Genomic DNA, 20,173 nt, shown 5'->3' on the forward strand with positions numbered 1-20,173 from the left:
GTCCTAAGCCACCTGCTTGTGAGGATGAGCCACCTGCTCGTTCCGGTACAGGTAATTGTTCCCACTCATCATCATCATCACTTCTGGTTGAGTCGCTTATAGGTTGATCCCGAATTGTGACCTTAGCAGTAGCCGGATCAGGACGGCTACGTCGAGAAGACTTACGTTTTGCTTCTACAACAGCTTTGCCTTTTCCTTTGTTTTTTTGTTCTGCTGTTGACCTATGTTCCAATATGTAAACTGAGTTAAATAATCACAGCCGACATATATATTGAACATAACATCAATGCCGGGATCAGGGCCGGTATTGTAAATAATGAAAAATCCATGCCGGTTGTCTTGAATTTTAGACAGAAAATTAACAATTTTTGGTAAAGAAAACCGGCATAGTAATTTCACATATAGACACTGCCGGCACGGTGGACGACATTGTAAGATAGGTACTGTGTATGCCTAAACTTTGTAATTTTAGTACAAAGTTTTTAACAAAAGAGGCTAATGAAAACGACATAGTATTGATCAAATATACAACGCCGACAACTACAACCGGCATGGTATTCAATTAATTATTCATGCCGGCAGGGTCATGCAATAAAATAGGGATTCAAGACATATAATCTGGCATGATTTTCAAATTGAATTCTACCGCGAATCAAACATGTAACTGAACTACAAATTTCGATTTCAAAATTTACTTCTAATGTAGTAGAAATACTAGACAACCAAGTTTCACTTTGGATAAACCCTAAAAATACTTCAATTCAATATATGCATCACTTACCGGAGCAATTATGTTATTCCAGCCTCACCAACAGACTCTTCAGGCTCAGGCATTTCTTGCGCTTTTGATTTTGACTTACCACCATCATCAGCAGATTCTTCAGGATTGGTTATGGGTTTTTCACGAAGTTTGCGACGACCCATTGTATTTGGTATAGAAGATGAAACAAAAAGGGAGAGTGAATACAAAGGGAGAGTGAATAATTTCCTTTCTATAACCGTCACTTAAATAGAATGAAAGAGTTTGTAACCGGCGCATAAACTGGTATTAAGTTTCAATTAGTGGGATAAAATAGTTTGTAACCGTCAAATTAGTGGAATGAAGGAGTTTGTAACTGCCACATAACTTGTGTTTGTAACCGTCAGGATGCCGGCATGGAAAGATGGCACAATTCAATGCCAGCATTCTGACAATAAGTTTCAATTGTAACCATAAAACAGGCATAGTATGTTGATCACAGTTCAACGCCGGTAGTGATTCTTGATTCATTATTAACGCATCTCCAAAAGGTTTAAGCAAGCAAACTGACCCAAATTGGGCTCATATTAATACTAAGGAAATAAACTAAAAAACATTAAATACATAAACAATGTTACACATAAACATTAAACACATCAAAATTAAAGATCTCAAGCTAATTGTAACTAACATCATTTCTTGGTACGAGATTCAACAAACAACGCAGCTTCGAAATTCCTAAAAGGCTCTTTTCTCCACTTGGTATATGCGGCCTGATCTTGATACCTATTATCTCGGTATCTTTCGAGATACTCGTTGTATTTGCGACACAATTTTATGAGGGCAATTTTCCGACTCGCTACAAACTCATCCCCATAATCCATTTTGCGTTTCTTGCACTTACCGTCATATAACCTCGACATATAAGGACCATCCGCAATAAGACCCCAAAAAAGGTTTGAAGGGCGGTGATCTTCCGGCAAATCCGAAACTATGAAGTAATTCTTAATCCATTCGGTTTCTTCCTCAACATCCGCTTCTATATTCGTTTGTTTTACACGTTCGATTATCTCTTTAGTTTCTTTGCGATACTTTTCTTGTATTGCTTCCTCTTCTTCTACTCTTTTCCTTCTAAGTATCTCTTCTTCCGTTGCGGCAAGTGACTTGGTGGTTGTCTCCTTCCTTTTAAGTTTTTCTAGTATCATGGGAATTGATTCCCTATCAGAGTGGATTTTTTTTCATATAACAAATCTCTGAAATCGGTAGTTCGTGATTTCTTTGCCATGAGAGAGGTGTGTTTGAGCTCACCTATTTTTTTTTTTGAGGTATCAACTGCAATAAGTGTATCCATTCCTTTAAGTAGACGAGGACACAACGGCTCTTTTCCACTTTATCATTCCGGCATTGTCAGTATCTTAGATTCCACGCCGGAAATGGTCTTTACTGGTTTATGGTTCAAAAAAAATCCGTTATGCATTGAATGCTCTATTCCGGCAGTGTACTTTAGATTTTCGACAATGGCGGAACCAATTGCCGGCACACAAATGTATATAACTAAAAAGCCGGAACACTGTTTATTGCACTCAGAATTTTGACATTGAATTCCGGCATACAATAATAAAGAGTATATATAAGATCTACGCCGGTACTGGGTACCGGAATGGAATTATGTAAACATAGAATGCCGGAAATGTAATTTATTTCAAATGTAATCCTTGTCGATGGAACAACGAATGCACTTAGCATGTGCATCAAGCCTTTGAACCCCTAGGCGACCCTAGTGGACGAGTTATAGTCTCGTGAGGGTTTACATAGAGATCTACCCACAAAACCTACACTAAAACTTCTAAAGCCATCAATCTTCGTCCGAGGACGATACACCCTCCATCATCTCCGAGGCATACTCCGGGATTTTGGATTCCATGAATTGGTAGCTTGCATCGAATGTAATGCTTCCCCCTTTTCCTCTAAGTAGCGCGCTTTGACGACTTTATGCTACAAAAATATTATACAAACTTACTTGGTTAGTGGTGTTTAGTAGGAAGATCAAACAACATGGATCACGTAAAATAAACCACAACAGTACTTACAAATTGGTCAATGGACAAGTTAAAGTGGGGATCGTTGAAAATTGGTTTTTGGATTTCTAAATAAGCAAGTATCCCACTTTTAATGACTTGGTGCCTATCATGAATCTGTTGAACACTTCTTCTATTCGGATTCCCAAACTCTTGCATATATTTGTTGTATACCTTACCCCAAAAGGTTACGGAATCCACCCTTACGAAGGACTGGTTCCTAGCTCGAGTTTCCGCGTACCAAGCTTTGGTGATCGCCAAATCTTCATTTGAATCAAAGGATGCCATTGCTTTGTATGTTAAGGTATTGGGAGAGTTAGAAATATTATATAATGATATCATCTTTTTAGAGTATATGGAACCAGGTGTGTGTTGTTTTGTAGGGAGAAAAAGTGTATTTATAGGATGCTGCCCAAATATGACCGTTATTGTACTCAATCAATGAAGTTGTACTTGCAAAAATTTGAATTTTGAATTTTCCGACATTGTAATAAGGATAAACGATGCGCCGGAAAAGGGAACCGGCATCGTGTCATCTATAACAACAATGCCGGTACGTGGTTTATTATACACAGAAACCATAATTTTTGACACTATATACTGGCATGTAATAAATATATAATATCTACGCCGGTCCAGGATAACGACATGGAATTATGTAAACATAAAATGCCGGAAATGTAATTTATTTCAAATGTAATCATTGTCGACGGAACAACGAATGCTCTTAGCACATGCATCAAGCCTTTAAACCCCTAGGCGACCCTAACAGACGAGTTATAGTCTCGTGAGGGTTTACACAGATATCTACCCATAAAACCTTATGAAATACCTAACCAAATGCCCTAAAAACCTAAGCAAACACCAATAAACTATCAATATTCTTAAGAAGAATCCGTTTCCGATTCACCCAGCTGGTGGTACTCCGTGACTTTGGTGACAATATGGTTGACGTTGGCTTCAAACATGAATGCTTCCCCATTTTCTTGTAAGTAACGCATTTTCACGGCCTCATGCTACAAAAAAAACACGCAAACTTTGTTTGTTACATAAAATTTGCAAACGAGTAGATTATGTCGAATTAATCATAAAGATACTTACGAGCTGTTGAGGGGACAATCTATTGCGGGTAGCGTTATTGATCTGGTGTTTCATTTTTAGATACTCAACCACCGCATTTAGGATGATGTCGTGTCGTTCCTCGATTTGTTTGGCAGTTCTTCCTTTCGGGTTACCGTAATCATGAATAAATTTGTTAAAAATATTCAACCACATGGAATCCTGCGTGCTGTTATCTATAGTTGAAGGACGAGTTACGGCGTACCATGCTTGGGTGATTGCTAAATCTTCCTCTGAGTCGAACGATGCCATTTGTTGTATATGGGATTAGGTACTATACTAAGCCATTGATAGATAATTATTCCAGGGTTTAGGGTTTATAAGTTAAGAGGCTCAAGGAGATATATAAGAACACACGAGTTTTGGGCATTTGGGTCCAGGTATTAGCTCACTTTATATGGAGACTAACCTCAACGACAGTTTTTTTTGAAAATCACCAAAACCGGCATCGAAGTAATTGTGACATAAGATGTCGGCACCAAGTTCAGGTACAGTTTTGCCATAAGCTAGTCATGGCGGTACTAGGGAATTTCTTCACAGAGATGCAACCATTACCGGCAGGGTTTTACAACAATATTCAATTCCGTTACAAGAAACCGGCATTGGATCTATAATAACGACTATGCCGGTGTTTGTGAAATTCAAAAAAAAAAAACGGATAGTTTTTTGAAAAATAAGACCGTTGGTGATTCATTTGTATATAATACCCCCCATTCCTTGGGAAAAATCTACACAAACCACCCACCAAATAACAAAAATACTTCTCTTAAGAAAGCAAGCACGGTTAAAGCTTCACAAGGGATGGGAGATTCATCATCTAGCTCTATTTACAAAGTAAGTAGATTAAACATTAATAACAATATAATCTTCACTACTATGACGCATAACTAATATAATCTTCTCTTACAAAGTCATCATTGCAAGTGTCAAATTTGGAAGTCACCTTCTCATCTAGCCATGAACTGTCATTTTATTTATTCAAAGTGTAGAAGCTGTGATGGGACACGCCGGTTTTGGATTGCAAAAACTGATGATGCTTAAAATGGAAGAATGTTTCTAAGGTGTTTGAATCACCCAAAGTGCGATGAGTTTCAATGGTTTGACAAAGCTGTTGAACTAGCAGAGTCAAGAGAAAACCACAAGGGCCAATGCAAGCCTATCGATGGGTGTTATATGAAGGGAAAAAAATATGTTGAAAGAGAAGAAGAACCAATGAACATGATCCTTGACACCCCCATCCCGGACAATGTCTTCAAACAGATTCGGGAAACGCTCAAAGGTTCCGCAATTGTTGAAAAGGGATGAAAATAGATAATCTTTAACCAAATGTAATTCATTCTATGTTTTTTAGCATGTTTTAATTTAAAGTTTCAAATCCAATGTAATAGATTATTTAGGAATGAAATAAAAGAGCATTCGAAATGGATTGATACTCAAAACTAGCAGAGTGCCGGCATAGAAGCAACCAAGCTTACAGTGCCGGTTTTCCGTCAACTATGAAAATTTGGAAAAAAATCATAAAACCGGCATAGATTGTATAAAAACGACTATGCCGGTACCTTCCAATTTCTATACAGGAACATGAAATTTTTAATCTTCTAGTTCCGGTATGGTTTTATAAAACATTTCCTTGCCGGTACCAGGAACCGGCAATGAACTGTAATTTTCTTGCATGCCGGAACCAATACCGGCGTTGTTGAACCTAAGCTTTTCCATGCCGACAGCAGTCGTAAATAAATCTTGTAAAAATATCATTTCACTAGAAATCTAAACATGTTCAACATAAATCAATCACTGGAAACCTAGACATGTTCAACATAAACCAAACAACTGGATTCTTCTAAAATGTTCTTAATCCAGGTAACATAAACTAAAAGCAAACCAAACAACTAAAGAGTTAACCATGAGGTACAAACGAAAACAAGTTCGGAATTGTTTAAGATGTAACAACCACCATCCAGAGAAAGAAACACAACTAAATAGTTAATCACTTGGTCTTTTGCTTCTTTTGTGCCGGTTTTTTCTTAATTTCCCCGAACAAATCTCTTGCACTAGGGTCGGTTTCTTCAATTTTATCAAGATTCTCCACGACTTCCTTCACTTCTTCATTGGATAGCCCCTTTCCTTTATCGTACTTGCAACATAACTGCTTCCTCAACTTGCCAAGCCGATGCCGCTAGTTTCATACATACAACACATAATTAGTACATATATGCTAATATAAGATTATATGTACATTAAACGACTAAGTAATTAACAATACTTACTAGAAATCCAACGGTCTTATTAAGTTGGGAGATCGTAGGTGGTGCCGGTGCGGGAGTTGGAACGGGAGGGTGTTTCTGGGGTGGAACTTGGACGTCATCCGGGCAGACGACAAAAGGATGTGACCATTGCAGGTAATCTTCCATGTAGTTGGCATCAACCTCATCACCGTTTTCCGCAAGCTCCCACTTATCCCACTGACTAATATCTACCAAACGACCTGGTTCCCTAACCCTCCAATCTGTTGGACCCGATTTTGGATCATACTCTACATGCAACCGATTAGGAGTTGAAAAGCACCAAGAAAGGTCAAGAACAAAACATTGAAAAGAGTCCGTCTTGATATGTGATAATTGCTTATATCCAAGTTGGCGCATCACACGTATAGGATTGGCCATAACGTATCCTTTTAGGTGGAACAACGACCCATGGTAGAATGCAACGTTAGCAAACCTCAAAACTTGGCGGTTTCCTCTAACCTCCTTATAAGGGTCGAACACAACATCTTTGGTACTCATTGCGTCCAAAGCCAATCTCGTATCGATCAGTCGACCTATGTTACCGGGCTTCGGAGTATTGTTGAACTCGTATCTCCTAGCTATATGCGTATCGGTTTCGGGAAGGTCTTCGATCTTCAAGGAAGTCCATTCCTTGAACAAGGTAGGGAAGTGTTCATAAGCCCACACCTATTTCAAGGTGAAGCAATAAGTTTTGTTTCTAAGTTCACGATAAGGGTACATGTGAACAGTATACATAATAACATAAGTTTAAAACAAAATTACATGCAGTAGAGTGAAATTCCTGACAAATTGGTTGGTTTTAGCCTTAGAGGCCATTCTCATATCCGTCATCAAATGTGCCATTACCGCGATGCCCCAAGAATACCCATAGACATCTTCCAACGGATCCAAGTACTGAAGGTAGTTCACGGATAACCCTATTGCCATTAGTGTCAGGGAATACCCTAGTTCCCAAGATGTATAACAGGTATGCAGCGACAGTATAACGAATTTTTTCAGGGTCCCATCCATCCTCCAAACTTTTTTGCTTTGTGTTTTCAAACTTCTTCTTAAGCAACATCAACTTGATTGTCTTTGTCTTACCAGACGTGGATTCATAAAAGCTCTCCACATAAGTTTTGTAGTCCCAACCCCACAACTTCTTAGTCAGAGCATGCGACTTCGACCATTCTAGGTCCAGAGACTCAACTCCTTCTGCAATTGATTTTCCGGTAACATTCAAGCCTATAATGTTATGAGCATCATCAGGGATGAAGGTCATCTCCCCAAAAAGGAAGTGCATGGTATCGGTTTCATCATGATACCTGTCGAAGAAGCAATTGACAGTCACGGAATCAGGCTTCACATAATTTTCAACCAAAGCATATAGACCAGAATCCATTACTATTTGTTGGACCTCTTCACATTCCTCGGACAATTTCCAACAATCCGCGACTTGGTTTCGGCAAACACGCACAACTTTCTTATGATCCTACAATTAGGAGATAATACAATTAGATATTTTACATAAATACACAATAATACATATGCACAAGATAAAAAATGCTTACATAGGTTTGATAGATAGTACGAGCCCACGAGTGCTTGTATCCAAATGGAGTTTCTGGTTCCGGAGCTTCACCCCAAATTCTACCACGTTCAAGGTCAGGTATCATGTCATTAATATGAGGAAGGTGGGAACCTTTAACTTTCACTTTGCCATTGCCATTCTTGCCATTGCGTTGTGTTGGTTGTTGACTTGGCCCACCAACTTCGCTTTGGCTTGCTAATTGACTTGGAGGAACCACATTATCTTCATCCTCACTTTCCTCTTCATCTTGCTCATCTTGATCATCGTGATCACGGATTACAGCTCGACTAAGGTCACCACCACTCTCCCAAATTATCCCTCTTGTCTTAGCCCCCAAACGCTTTTTGCGACCTTCATCTTTCCCTCGAGGAGGGAGAGATTGAGGAGTATCAAGACCGTCATTCCTTCTTCTCTTAGTGACCGCATCTTTAGTTTTTCTTTTGTTAGCTTCCTTGGCTTTTGACCTATATCATAAGCACACGAAATGAATGTGAGACAACTCACTTTCAGTTTTTGTACCGGCATTGACATACTTAAATAAACCAAGCCGGTTAAGTGTTCCGGCAATGAACATTGACTATCGAAAATGCCGGTAGTCATATGTAATTCTCCTGGATATCAAAAGACTACTACCGGCACTCTCGGAATAAATAAATTCCATGCTGTAACTTTGTACTGGCAAACAAATCAATCTAAAATCTATGCCGATATAGGTGACAAATTCTTAAGTTTTCCTGTATGTTTTAAGTCCACTACTGGCATGCTCGAATTATTACAAACGAATGCCGGTACCCAAAACCGGCATGTAATGCAACCCAAAATCTATGCCGGTACTGGTGACAATTTCGAAAACTCTCCTATATGTTTTAAGTCCACTACCGGTATACACAAATTATTATTAAAGACTGCCGGTACCGAAAAACCGGCATAGACTTCGACCCAAATTCTATGCCGGTAAAGAAAATTCAGTTTCAGGTGAATATGGGGTTGGAAACGACATTGCATTCATCAAGGATTGAATGCCGGACAACAAAACCGGCACTGTATTCATACATATTTCAGTGCCGGAACTCACTGAAACTCAACTGTTTCAGTTAGGGTTCGCGATTCTAACCTAAAACCATTGCTATAAATCGATTTAAACACTCATAAAGTAGTTTAAAATCACTTACCTTCTCAAAGAAGCCATGGTTGCGAGAGGTTGATTGTCCGAACCGCTGCTGGTTCTTCTTCTTTCTCTTGAGCAATCTTAGCAATTTTTTGTTCCTATTTTTGTTGAGCAATCGATTTTGAGTTCGATTGGGCATTCATTTTTTTTCGTGGAAGCATTGTCTATGATTCGGGTAGGTTAATCGACGAAGAAATTTTTGAATCGACGAAGAACGGATGAAGAACGATGATTTTTTTTTTTTTCAAAACCTAACCCTAAGAGTGCCGGTAGCGAGAATGGGGGATATGTTTTAGGTTTTTGATTGTGATGTTTTAGGAGAAAGGGTATAATGGTCTTTTCATAATGTTTTTAATTAATCAAAGGGTATTTTAGTATTTTCATACCCAAAAAACACCCCTTAGCACACACCATGAGTTGGGAGAAGTAATCAATATCCCCAATTCCATTTTTTATCCCCAATTTCGCATTCTAAAAAAATCATTAACTTCCCTATTTTTGTACCCTCAAAAATCAATAACATGTTGCAAGACAACTAGGCTCTACCACTAGACTCAACAAGAGCAATAAACCGAGCAATAGACCCACCCAATAGAAAACAAGCTTTCTCATCCGTCGGATCATCTTACTTCTCCTAATATCTCCGATCTTTCCATTAACAATTCCTAGGGACTTTTCTAGTACGCATCGCATTTCCGCATTGTAATGGCTACTTACGTGTCACCACATCATTGGTGATTCGTACGTGGCGAGTAATTCTATTGGTTATACCATCATCAGCCCGACTTTTAAGTCTACATTCTTCATCCCCATTCCAATCTCCACTTTACTTTAAAACCCACTCTCTCTCTCTTTTTCTCAGGAGAAGAAAATCAGAATCATCAGATCGAAGAGTCTTTAGACGGTAAGATCAACTTCTTCTTCTCCCTTCCATTACTGAGATCTAGTTTAAAAGTCATGGATCTAATAAGATTTTTCGAAGTTTATTCTTTTTTAGGGTTTGGATCTGAAAATTGTGTTGTTAATTTTTCAGTGTTATGAGCTGGGAGTGATTCCAATGGATAGAATGAAGTGTATTCTCGTGTGTTTGGTTGCTTGTTTCTTTACATTACAGCTTTGTGTTGCTGATCCTGTAAGTTATTTTTACTTGATTTTTTTTTAATGAGATTGTATGTTTGAGATTCAGTTTGTATGTTTTGATCATCTGACGATGATGTGGTTTTTGGTTAATTTGTGCAGATATTTTACGAGTCGTTTGACGAGTCGTTTGAGGGGAGATGGATTGTGTCTGAGAAAGATGATTATGAAGGTTAGTTAGATCTCTGATTAATTCTTGTTTTTCGTGAAATTGATTGTTTACAATTCCATGATAGTACGAGTTTATTTTATTTTCTTGTGTATTCGTTGCAGTTGGATCCAATTACTATATGTTTTGCATGCTTGTAGAACTCAATTGCCTATTAAAATCCATGATGCATACATAAAAGCTGTATGCAGACAATGTTTTTTTTACCATGTAATTATAGGTGATTTAAGTAGGCTCACCAACAGAAAACCTTTCTCTGAGAGCTTTTATACCGCAGGGGTTGTGATGTTGGTTTGAGAGGATTTCCCTAAGAAAGTTTGGACCGCAATGAGATCAATTTTGCACTTTAACCACTTGGTTGAAGGACCAAACATACCTAGGAACCTAGGATTATAGGGAAGTCTAATTTAAATATATGTGTGGTATGCTGATGATGTTTATATTTGCATTATTTTTTATTGTTGTTTTTTCTTCTTCTGGCACAAGTAATCTGTACTGGTACTGTAGTTGTCCTTTCATATATTTTCATGAAGGAAAGGTAATATTATTACCATTATGTTGAAACATCATAAGATGTTGCTTTCTACTTTGACATGAACTGTATTTGTAAATCCCTGTCGATACTAAACTTGTGCCCTGTCCCCTTTTTGTTATTATATTGATGTTTTTTATTGCCAATTTTTCGCTAATATATATCTTGTATGTCAGGTGTTTGGAAACATGCCAAAAGTGAGGGACATGACGATTACGGACTTCTTGTGAGCGAGAAAGCTAAGAAGTACGCTATTGTGAAAGAACTCGATGAAGCAGTCAGTCTAAAGGATGGTACTATCGTCCTGCAGTTTGAGACCCGTCTACAAAATGGACTAGAGTGTGGAGGTGCTTATCTGAAATACCTTCGTCCTCAAGCAGCTGGGTGGATTGCAAAGGAGTTCAACAATGATTCTCCCTATGCAATCATGTTTGGACCTGATAAATGTGGGTCGACGAATAAGGTGCACTTCATCTTGAAGCACAAGAACCCCAAGACTGGGGAGTATGTTGAGCACCATCTCAAGTTCCCACCCTCCGTTCCTGTTGACAAACTATCCCATGTCTATACTGCAATCATAAAACCTGACAATGATTTGGCTATTCTTATCGATGGGGAGGAAAAGAAGACGGCTAATTTCCTTAAAGGGGATGATTTTGAGCCTCCACTTATCCCTGCCAAGACCATTCCTGATCCAGATGATAAGAAACCAGAGGACTGGGATGAGAGAGCCAAAATTCCAGACCCAGCTGCAGTAAAGCCTGATGATTGGGATGAGGATGCACCCATGGAGATCGAAGATGAGGAAGCTGAAAAGCCAGAGGGATGGTTGGATGATGAGCCTGAGGAGATTGATGATCCAGAAGCATCAAAGCCTGAAGATTGGGATGATGAAGAGGATGGTGAGTGGGAAGCACCCAAAACTGATAACCCAAAGTGTGCAGATGCACCTGGTTGTGGTGAGTGGAAGAAGCCAATGAAGAGTAATCCAGCTTACAAAGGAAAATGGCATGCACCACTGATTGAAAATCCAAACTACAAGGGCATCTGGAAGCCACAAGAAATTCCTAACCCTGACTACTTTGAGCTTGAGAAACCTGATTTTGAGCCTGTTGCTGCCGTTGGAATTGAGATCTGGACCATGCAAGATGGTATCTTGTTTGATAACATTTTGATAGCAACAGATGAGAAGGTTGCAGAAGAGTACAGACAGAAAACATGGAAGCCGAAATTCGATGTTGAGAAAGAAAAGCAGAAGGCTGAGGAAGCAGCTGCAGGTGATTCTGATGGTAATCTCTCCGAATTCCAGGTGAATATCCCTGCACTCGGTGCTTTCTGGTTTTGGCTTTCTCATTTTCTCCTTCTATCCTCTAACAACAAATTACTGGACTTGCAGAAAAAGATATTTGAGGTCCTTTACAAGTTTGCAAACCTTCCTTTCTTGGCTGATTACAAGCTCAAGATATATGTAAGTTGTTGCTCTGAACAAAACAAATATACTTTGAAACTTTTGTGATTCTTCTCTACACCACTTTAGGTTGGTAGAAGTTTGCTTAACCGAGTTATATCAAATTCTGCAGAATATTATTGAGAAGGGTGAGAAACAGCCAAATATCACCATTGGTATCGTTGTTTCTGTTGCATTGGTTATGTTGACCATCTTCTATAGAATTCTTTTTGGCGGCAAGAAAGCAGTGGTGAGTTTTCAGTATTTGAAGCTGTTATCATTTGCCCTTCTTTTTCCTCCTAAATTATTCAAGTTCTAGCCATATAATGTTTGCTAATGTACGATGGGTTACTTCTGTGTATAGGCAAAGGCAACCCCAGAGGTTAGGCCTGCTGCTGGAGCTGCAAAACCTGTGAATAACGAAGGAAGCAGCAGTGGAGAGAAAGAAGGAGACAAGGAAAATGAAAGTGAAGATGCTGCTGCTCCTCGCAGAAGGGCCACCAGAAGGGAGAACTGAAGTAATTAATTTTGGTAAAGAGGAGTTTTAATCTAGTTTAATTTGGGTCAGAATTTTGTTTTGGATAACTAGGTGTTGTAAAATGAGAATTACTTTTAGTCATTTTTTGTTAAATACCTATGAATCTGCTTTCTCAACCGTCTTTCTGAATCTGCTTTCTTCTGCCACTTTGTTGTAATACCAAATCAGACAACTAATATCGATGCTAAGGTAGACAAACAAGATGGAACATTACGTTCATCTAAATTCTAGTGTGCCATGCGGAAAAGAGACGGACAAGTCTATGAAACATGATCTGTCATATATTTTTTGTATTTAACATATTGTATGTGTCAACCACTATGGAGCAAATAGAAGAGACGACAAAGCTTCTCACCTTTATGAGGACGACTTTCTGGTTGGTAAAATTTCAGAGTAGTTTCCTTGGGTACGGAGATGATTTTTATGCCCTCTCGATGCTGAATCAGAGCAACTGCATTCCCTTCACTAACGATCTGCTAGCCAGTAGTAGCAGTTACTCTCTCCACTATGGTGGTGGGCTTCCCTTCCCTATCCCTCATATGTAGAGGGAAGGGATGGCACAAGGAAGCCAACTTGCTATGGTGGCTTGTTATCCCTTCCCTACATGATACAGCTACTCAGTAGCGGTGTTGGTCAAGTCAGAAACCAGCTCGGGCTCCCCACTTCTTCTTCTTCTCTAATTTTTCATCCTCTCAAAACCCTTTCAAACCCCTATTATCCCATTTCGATTTCCATATTGATTCATTGCGACTGTATGGCTTAAATTAAAACGGTTTGATCGTTACTCCAAGGTGAAACAAATCCATTCTTCAATTTCGAATTTCATCAAAAAAATCATCTAAGGTGAGTGATTCTAATGTTAGGGTTTCAAATTAATTTCATTTTGATTTCGAATTTGATTTTGATGAAATTGTAGATATTAGGTTGGTTAGGTATGTAGTATGCAATTCAATAATGTAATTAAAACATATATTTAGTGAAAAATTCATGATTAATTGTTGTGTTTGTTGATTTATGTTGAATGAAATGTTTGTAAACTAGCATATCAATGTAGAAAATTGATTGACTTGTATTTATGTATGGTATACACAAATTGATATTGTTGTTGTTTGTATTTATGTATGGTATACACAAATTTTACACAACTATGTTTGGATGAACGATTGCGTATTATTAGACAATCTGTACCAAGGGAGGTACAAACACGTAGTGTAATAACGCGTGATCAAGTGTGGCATGATGCCAAAATGATGAATGATTAGTTTACGCCTGGAACTCATTATACCTCCAGACAATTCAAACAACGTCTAGGCATGAGGGAAGACTTATTCGAGAAATTGTTAGGAAAATTGCTTGAAGTTGATCCAGAATGGCAACAACGTCCAGATGCAACCGGTACTATGAGGCATTCTACGCATATGAAATTAGTTGTCGTGATGAAATGTTTATGCAAAAGTACGCCAGCTGATAGTGTTGATGATTACACTCGTATAGGTGCCATCGCAATATACTATTATCTAAAAAGATTTTGCCACATCGTTTGCATGACTTTTGGAGAAATATATTTGCGTGAACCCACTCCTGAAGATGTTCAGAGGTTGCTACAAGAGAATGCGGACCGAGGTTTTCTTGGAATGCTTGGTAGTATTGATTGTATGCAATGGCCATGGAAGAATTGTCCGGTAGCTTGGCAAGGAACTTACTGGGGAAAAGATAAAGAGAGCAGTTTGGTATTAGAGGCGGTGGCATCATACGATTTGTCGTTTTGACATGCTTTTTTTGGAATGCCTGGATCAAACAACGATGTGAATGTGTTGGCACACTCTCCCCTTTTTGATAACATGTTAAAGGGTGTAGCACCTCCATGCAATTATGTCATCAATGGTCACCACTACAATATGGGTTATTTCTTAGCTGATGGTATCTATCCAAAGTTGACTACAATTGTACAAGCTTTCTCTCAGACATTGGACATTCCCGACTATGTGAGATTCAACAAGTATCAAATGGCTAAAAGAAAGGATGTCGAGCGTGCTTTTGGAGTTCTCCAGGGTAAATTCAGAATTTTCGGATCTCCATGTAAGTATTGGCATCAATCTGTCTTGAACCTAATTATGAAATGTTGTCTTATTCTACACAATATGATTATCGAGCATGAACGTCGGGATATGGATTGGGGCAGAGTTGTTCCTGTGCCGCTTCCGGAACCTACCAATAATGGTCGTGTATTTATGTCATCTCTGAAAAACCTAGAAATGCACCTACAACTAAAAAATGATCTTGTCAAGCACATTGCCGCGCGTCCTGGTAGAGGAGGCCCGACAGGGGACATGTCTAGTTTGGAGGGTTCAGATATGGAATACGTGGTACTTCCATCATCAGAAGGAGATTATGATGATACAGACTTAGAAGAAGAAGTAGTTCCTGGTCAAACCGAGGATGGAGCACTTGATTATTATGGAGATTACAATGATCAAATTCCAGATGACTTTGAACATGCAGTTGAACATGTATATGGAGACAGACATGTGGGAGACGAATATGAACATGATGGAGATGAAGATGACTCATCTGACGATGAGGATGATTATGATATGATGAGACGATGACGATGAGGAGGACGATTCTGACGATGACGATGAAGTTGCGTATGATGATGCGGGTATTTATGATGATGATGATGTTGAGGCATAGGATGTATTTCAATGTTGTGTTTTAAGATTTCGAATGTTACATGCATATGTATTACAGACTTTACATTATTTTTGTGTTTCAATAATTCGTGAAATCATTTAAATCTCCTTGTACAATATATGGATATGTATACATATCCGTGAAATCTCCTTGTACAGTATATGGATATGTATACTGGCCATGTATAAATGAATCGCATTCTCTTCAGCAATGAACACATTAGTTCCATCAACCACTCTATCCTCCAATTTTAGAAATTAACACTTATTTTTGTCCAAATTATTATCTATAACACTTTAGTTTCTTAATTATGGTGGGTTATATTCCGATGGAAGACGAATTGATAGTTAGTTTATGGGTTGATGTTCATCTAGAAAATGAAGAAGAAGATGAACAACTAAATAACACAAACATTTTAGAGCAGTTACTGCAAAGATTGACTATACATAACGGGAATCCGAATGAAAAAACATTTAAGTATCTGAAAACAAGGTTAAACGTTATCAATTCAGACGTCAAAGTACATGTATCCACACAAATATCGTTATATTTATGGAGGGCTCCAGTACCTTCGGAAATCGTAAGAAACTTACCGGTCACCTATCCAACAATTTTTTTGTGTATGTCTACTGAATTGTTGAATAATTTAATTCTAAATTGATATTTTTTTCTTTTGTTATAGGAGAAATTTGCTTTGGAGAGTTACCAAAAAAAGTAGGGGAAACCTTTTAGATTTTTTAACTGCTACGTGATTTTGAAAAACAGTTTCTTAGAGTATAACCCTTCCCCCTTTGAAGATTCATCCTCTGAATCGTCAGATGATGAGTAAAGAATTTAAATAATGATAGGTTTTGTGGGTAAATCTCTCTGTAAACCCTCACAAAACATAACTCGTCCAATAGGGTCGCCTATGGGTTTAAATGCTGGTTGCACATGCTTAACGTAATCGTTAATCATATGAATATTAAAATAACTATTATTATTTATTGTAGAAGAACGTTATATCATGTTGATCACATTTAAACTCTTACAATAACACATACTAATTATAAAAAAGCACATTACATCAGTTGATATTCAAACTCTTGATTAAACTAAATCGTAACAACACTTATTCAGCCCATGCCACCGTTTCACAGTCAAGGTATTTCCAGTAACGTTTTCCATATGTTTTCTTTGCACTCGACCGGTGCATTTCCATAAAGAAATTACAACCCTCAGTTTCACAGGGAATCCCCTAGTGCATTCAAACTCCACCTTTCCTTTTAGTTTGAAGTTGTTGCAGATTTCGTCAACTTTTTCTTGTTTGATTGCATCTTTCATTGCATCCTCCCAAAATTGTGCTTCTCCCGGACATTTAGCATACTCACATTCCAAATACCTTATCTTCTCCGGTATCGACTCTCTTACCTTCCTTGTGCCAGTGCAACCTCGTTGGGGACATTTTGTATATAGCCATGGGCATTGAAGCAGACTATGATTATCCATGAAACAACATGGGCAAATCTCTTTTTCTTCCACACATACTATTTTTTTTCCTTTTCTACTCGAACTGTTAGAGTACATGATTGAAGTTTATATTTGAGAATGAATTGAGAGTTATGTTGGTTAGAAAAAATGTCATATATTTATAGAAAGAAATATATAGCTGTTGGACAGGAGTTCTAAGAAATAGAGCCATTCGATACGATTTCTAATAAATAGAGCCGTTGGGAACGTTTCCTATATAAGGAAGATAACCCATTCTTCTTTCCAGTATCAATATACTCATTCTTCTTTGCAGTAACAATCTTTAAGGCATAAATCAAACCTAAATATCTATTCAATGGAAAATCAATCAGCAACTACCAACTCAGTCGAAGAAATCCTTAGAAGATGCAAGCGAACAACCCAATCGATTGCTGCAATGTAAAAAGAGATAGCCAACAAGAGAGATCATGCTACTACGAAAGAAACAACATCGTCATCACCTAACAAATATATTAATCGGATTGATGAAATGTTAAGCAAACGAAAATCCACTCAAGAAACCAAAGATTCATCATCGGCTGCGGCATAATACGAAGAAAAGCTCAAGGCACAGAAACAAGGTCAAGAACAAATGCAACCGAGGGAAAGGTTAAAGGATGTTGAAGAACATACGGAAAGGATTAGAAACTTTTACCTTCTCAAGGATGAATTTCCAGAAGATCCTAAAGATCATACTGTATTTTGGATTAATGTTGGTTGGGGTCCTTTCGTTAAACCGACGGGCAAACAACCACGCTTTAATTATGAACCATCCCATATTTTTTCAAGGACACATCATGTTAGGAAATTATGCATTGCATACAATGAGTTTCTACATAGGTACAGAAGGGACATGCCCGTTGCACAAGCTGCATATAAAGCCTGGAGAGGAGAACCGTTTAATCATATCGAAGCGGCATTGATCGTTGAAGAGCATACCAAGAAAAATAATACTCCCTCCGTTTCACAAAGACAGTCCGCTTTGAATTTCTCAAAATATTAAGGAGACCATACTATTTTACTTGACTATCCTTAGTTACTTACCTATTTTATTCTAATAAAAATGCTAGCAATAAAGACTATTCAAAATTGGTGTGAGAATTATAAATATAAAATATAAAAGGGAAATTTAAAAGATATTGAATTTAAGAAGTATAAACTTTATAAGGAATATAATTTTAGAATTAACAGTATATTTCCTTAAAAGGAATGAAGGATATATTTGTTTACTCAATTATACTAATTTCTTTAATATTTTAGATTGGGTCACGTTAAAAATGGATTTATGAATATAAATAATTCAAGGGTATATTAGAGAGTTCATTGAAAAAGTATGACTATAAACAGAAGCTGGATACAATTTTAAAACTGACAAAAAAGGAATAGAGGACAGTCTTTCAGAAACAGAGGGAGTAACATGTAATGCATTCAGACCTATCGTGCACCACGTTAAGAAACGAGGTCAGAGCAACACCCGCCTAATGAAGTGATAATGAAGTTATTAATTTTAATCGAATGATCTGTTGTAATTTCTTTTGTACGTTATTAATGAAACATTAATTTAATGAAGTGATACTGAAGCTATTTCTTTGGAGAATATATAAAAATCGTTTCGTTACAACACATTTAAATTTTTTATTAATTTAAAAAACAATTTAAATTAATTTAGACAACATTTTTAAGATAACAACAATACTAACTACAAATTTAGGACAACACTTTTAATTTAAACCTAGATTAAAAATTAAAAAACTAAACTCAATAAAAGATAAAACAACTAGAGATGGATTACATCGTCATCTTCTGAATCTTCAACGCTGATTATATTCATCCCCTTCAAGATCTCCTTTTGCTTGCGTCGATAATATCTTTTTTCGTTGGGAGCTAATCGACTAAGGTCCACAGACATTATTGCATTGTCTTGATCTAAATGCAGTTGTTGTTGATGCATTTGATTAGTCTATTGATGAAGCTGTTGCAAATTGAGTTGTTCTTCCATTTGATAACTCGGTTGTTGAGTATACTCCCAAATTGTTTGGTATTGGGATTCTTGTTCCATTTTCATTTTTTCCTTCCTTGATCGTGTTTCCTTAAGATACTCTAAAATACTAGCACTTTGTTGATAAATCCTATCTTCTTCCATCTTAACCGAAGATGTTCCCTCATCACCTTCTCTAAATATACCTTGCTCACGATCCTTCTTATGTCTGGCTAGCATTTTGTTTTTTTTTGGCTCCTATAGGACGTGCATTCTCCTTGTATTTCCAACGAGTCTCTCCATTAGGAAGAACTTCAGTACCATCTTCGTGTGATACAAAGTTACGATGATTATTAAACAACTCACTGTTTTGTCTTACAGTGAGTTCATAATTATATCCAGGGACCTTTTCTCTAAACAATCTCATAACATGCATCATACTTGAATGGTTGTCCTGTTTGTTCCTGAAATTGCTTCCGACCATCTTTTGTCTGAAAATTTTTGTAAGAAACATTAATTTTATTATTATTATCACTAACTATATGGAAAAACTTAATAAATAACAGAACTTACCAAATATTCGTGGCTCGCACCGCTTTTGGTTTGCCGATATATAACATTAAGAATGGACACGAATTCTTTGACATTTTTTTTTATATACTTCATCTTGGTTTTTAAGGATGACCAATCTCTTTCATATGGATTGCCGTTGCGTTGGACAAAATTTTGGTGAATACGTATCCAAAACATAGAGGTTTTTTGTCCCGAACCCACAATTTCATTCATACTCACATAAATAAATGCAGTAGTAAGATCAATCTCTTCCCGTTGAACAAAATTTAAAACCATTTTGAATGAAACTAAGATATAAAAACTTGAGTACTAGAAGATAAATATAAAAATCAAAGAGGTGTAGTATGAAGAAGAGAAAGAAGAAATCAATTGATGTAAGAAGAGAAAATAAGAAATCAATTGATTCTGTGTGGTTTGAGTAGAGAATTAGAGTGCTATTTATTGAGGATTTTGAAAAAATGACCGTTGGGATCCGACGGTGGAGAAGATAGAGCCGTTATTAATGATGGATGGTTATGATCGGGTGTGAAAGAGGTGTAAATGACAAAAGGTCAAACAAATATATTTCCTGAAACGTCTACTGAGTTGCCGTGTAAAAAGCTATGGCTACTCAGTAGCCGTGTGGTTTCCCTTCCCT

At 37.5% G+C, this 20,173-nt stretch overlaps 2 protein-coding genes across 2 annotated transcripts; both read left to right on the top strand.

Moving 5' to 3' along the window:
• The first annotated feature begins 9,771 nt into the window (after positions 1-9,771).
• Positions 9,772-13,062, top strand: LOC113281257 (calnexin homolog). Its single transcript, XM_026529947.1, has 7 exons — positions 9,772-9,863; positions 9,993-10,091; positions 10,199-10,268; positions 10,974-12,106; positions 12,194-12,265; positions 12,378-12,494; positions 12,609-13,062. Exons 2-7 carry the CDS (start codon positions 10,017-10,019, stop codon positions 12,759-12,761), a joined length of 1,620 nt encoding a protein of 539 aa, XP_026385732.1. The 5' UTR covers positions 9,772-9,863; positions 9,993-10,016; the 3' UTR covers positions 12,762-13,062.
• A 1,033-nt stretch (positions 13,063-14,095) lies between these two features.
• Positions 14,096-15,391, top strand: LOC113278899. The gene is made up of 2 exons (XM_026527622.1): positions 14,096-14,512; positions 14,633-15,391. The coding sequence occupies exons 1-2, from the start codon at positions 14,096-14,098 to the stop codon at positions 15,389-15,391; spliced, it is 1,176 nt and encodes a 391-aa protein (XP_026383407.1).
• The last annotated feature ends 4,782 nt before the right edge of the window (positions 15,392-20,173 follow it).

The sequence above is a fragment of the Papaver somniferum genome, chromosome 5, assembly GCF_003573695.1.
Source record: "Papaver somniferum cultivar HN1 chromosome 5, ASM357369v1, whole genome shotgun sequence".
Lineage (NCBI taxonomy): Eukaryota > Viridiplantae > Streptophyta > Magnoliopsida > Ranunculales > Papaveraceae > Papaver > Papaver somniferum.

Excerpts from the sequence above, each read along its gene's own strand:
- LOC113281257 (XM_026529947.1), top strand. The coding sequence starts at position 10,017 with ATGGATAGAATGAAGTGTATTCTCGTGTGTTTGGTTGCTTGTTTCTTT. Across the intron at positions 12,266-12,377 it reads ATTACAAGCTCAAGATATAT|AATATTATTGAGAAGGGTGA; the intron begins GTAAGTTGTTGC and ends CAAATTCTGCAG. Across the intron at positions 12,495-12,608 it reads TTGGCGGCAAGAAAGCAGTG|GCAAAGGCAACCCCAGAGGT; the intron begins GTGAGTTTTCAG and ends TTCTGTGTATAG.
- LOC113278899 (XM_026527622.1), top strand. The coding sequence starts at position 14,096 with ATGAGGGAAGACTTATTCGAGAAATTGTTAGGAAAATTGCTTGAAGTT. Across the intron at positions 14,513-14,632 it reads AAGATAAAGAGAGCAGTTTG|GGTGTAGCACCTCCATGCAA; the intron begins GTATTAGAGGCG and ends AACATGTTAAAG.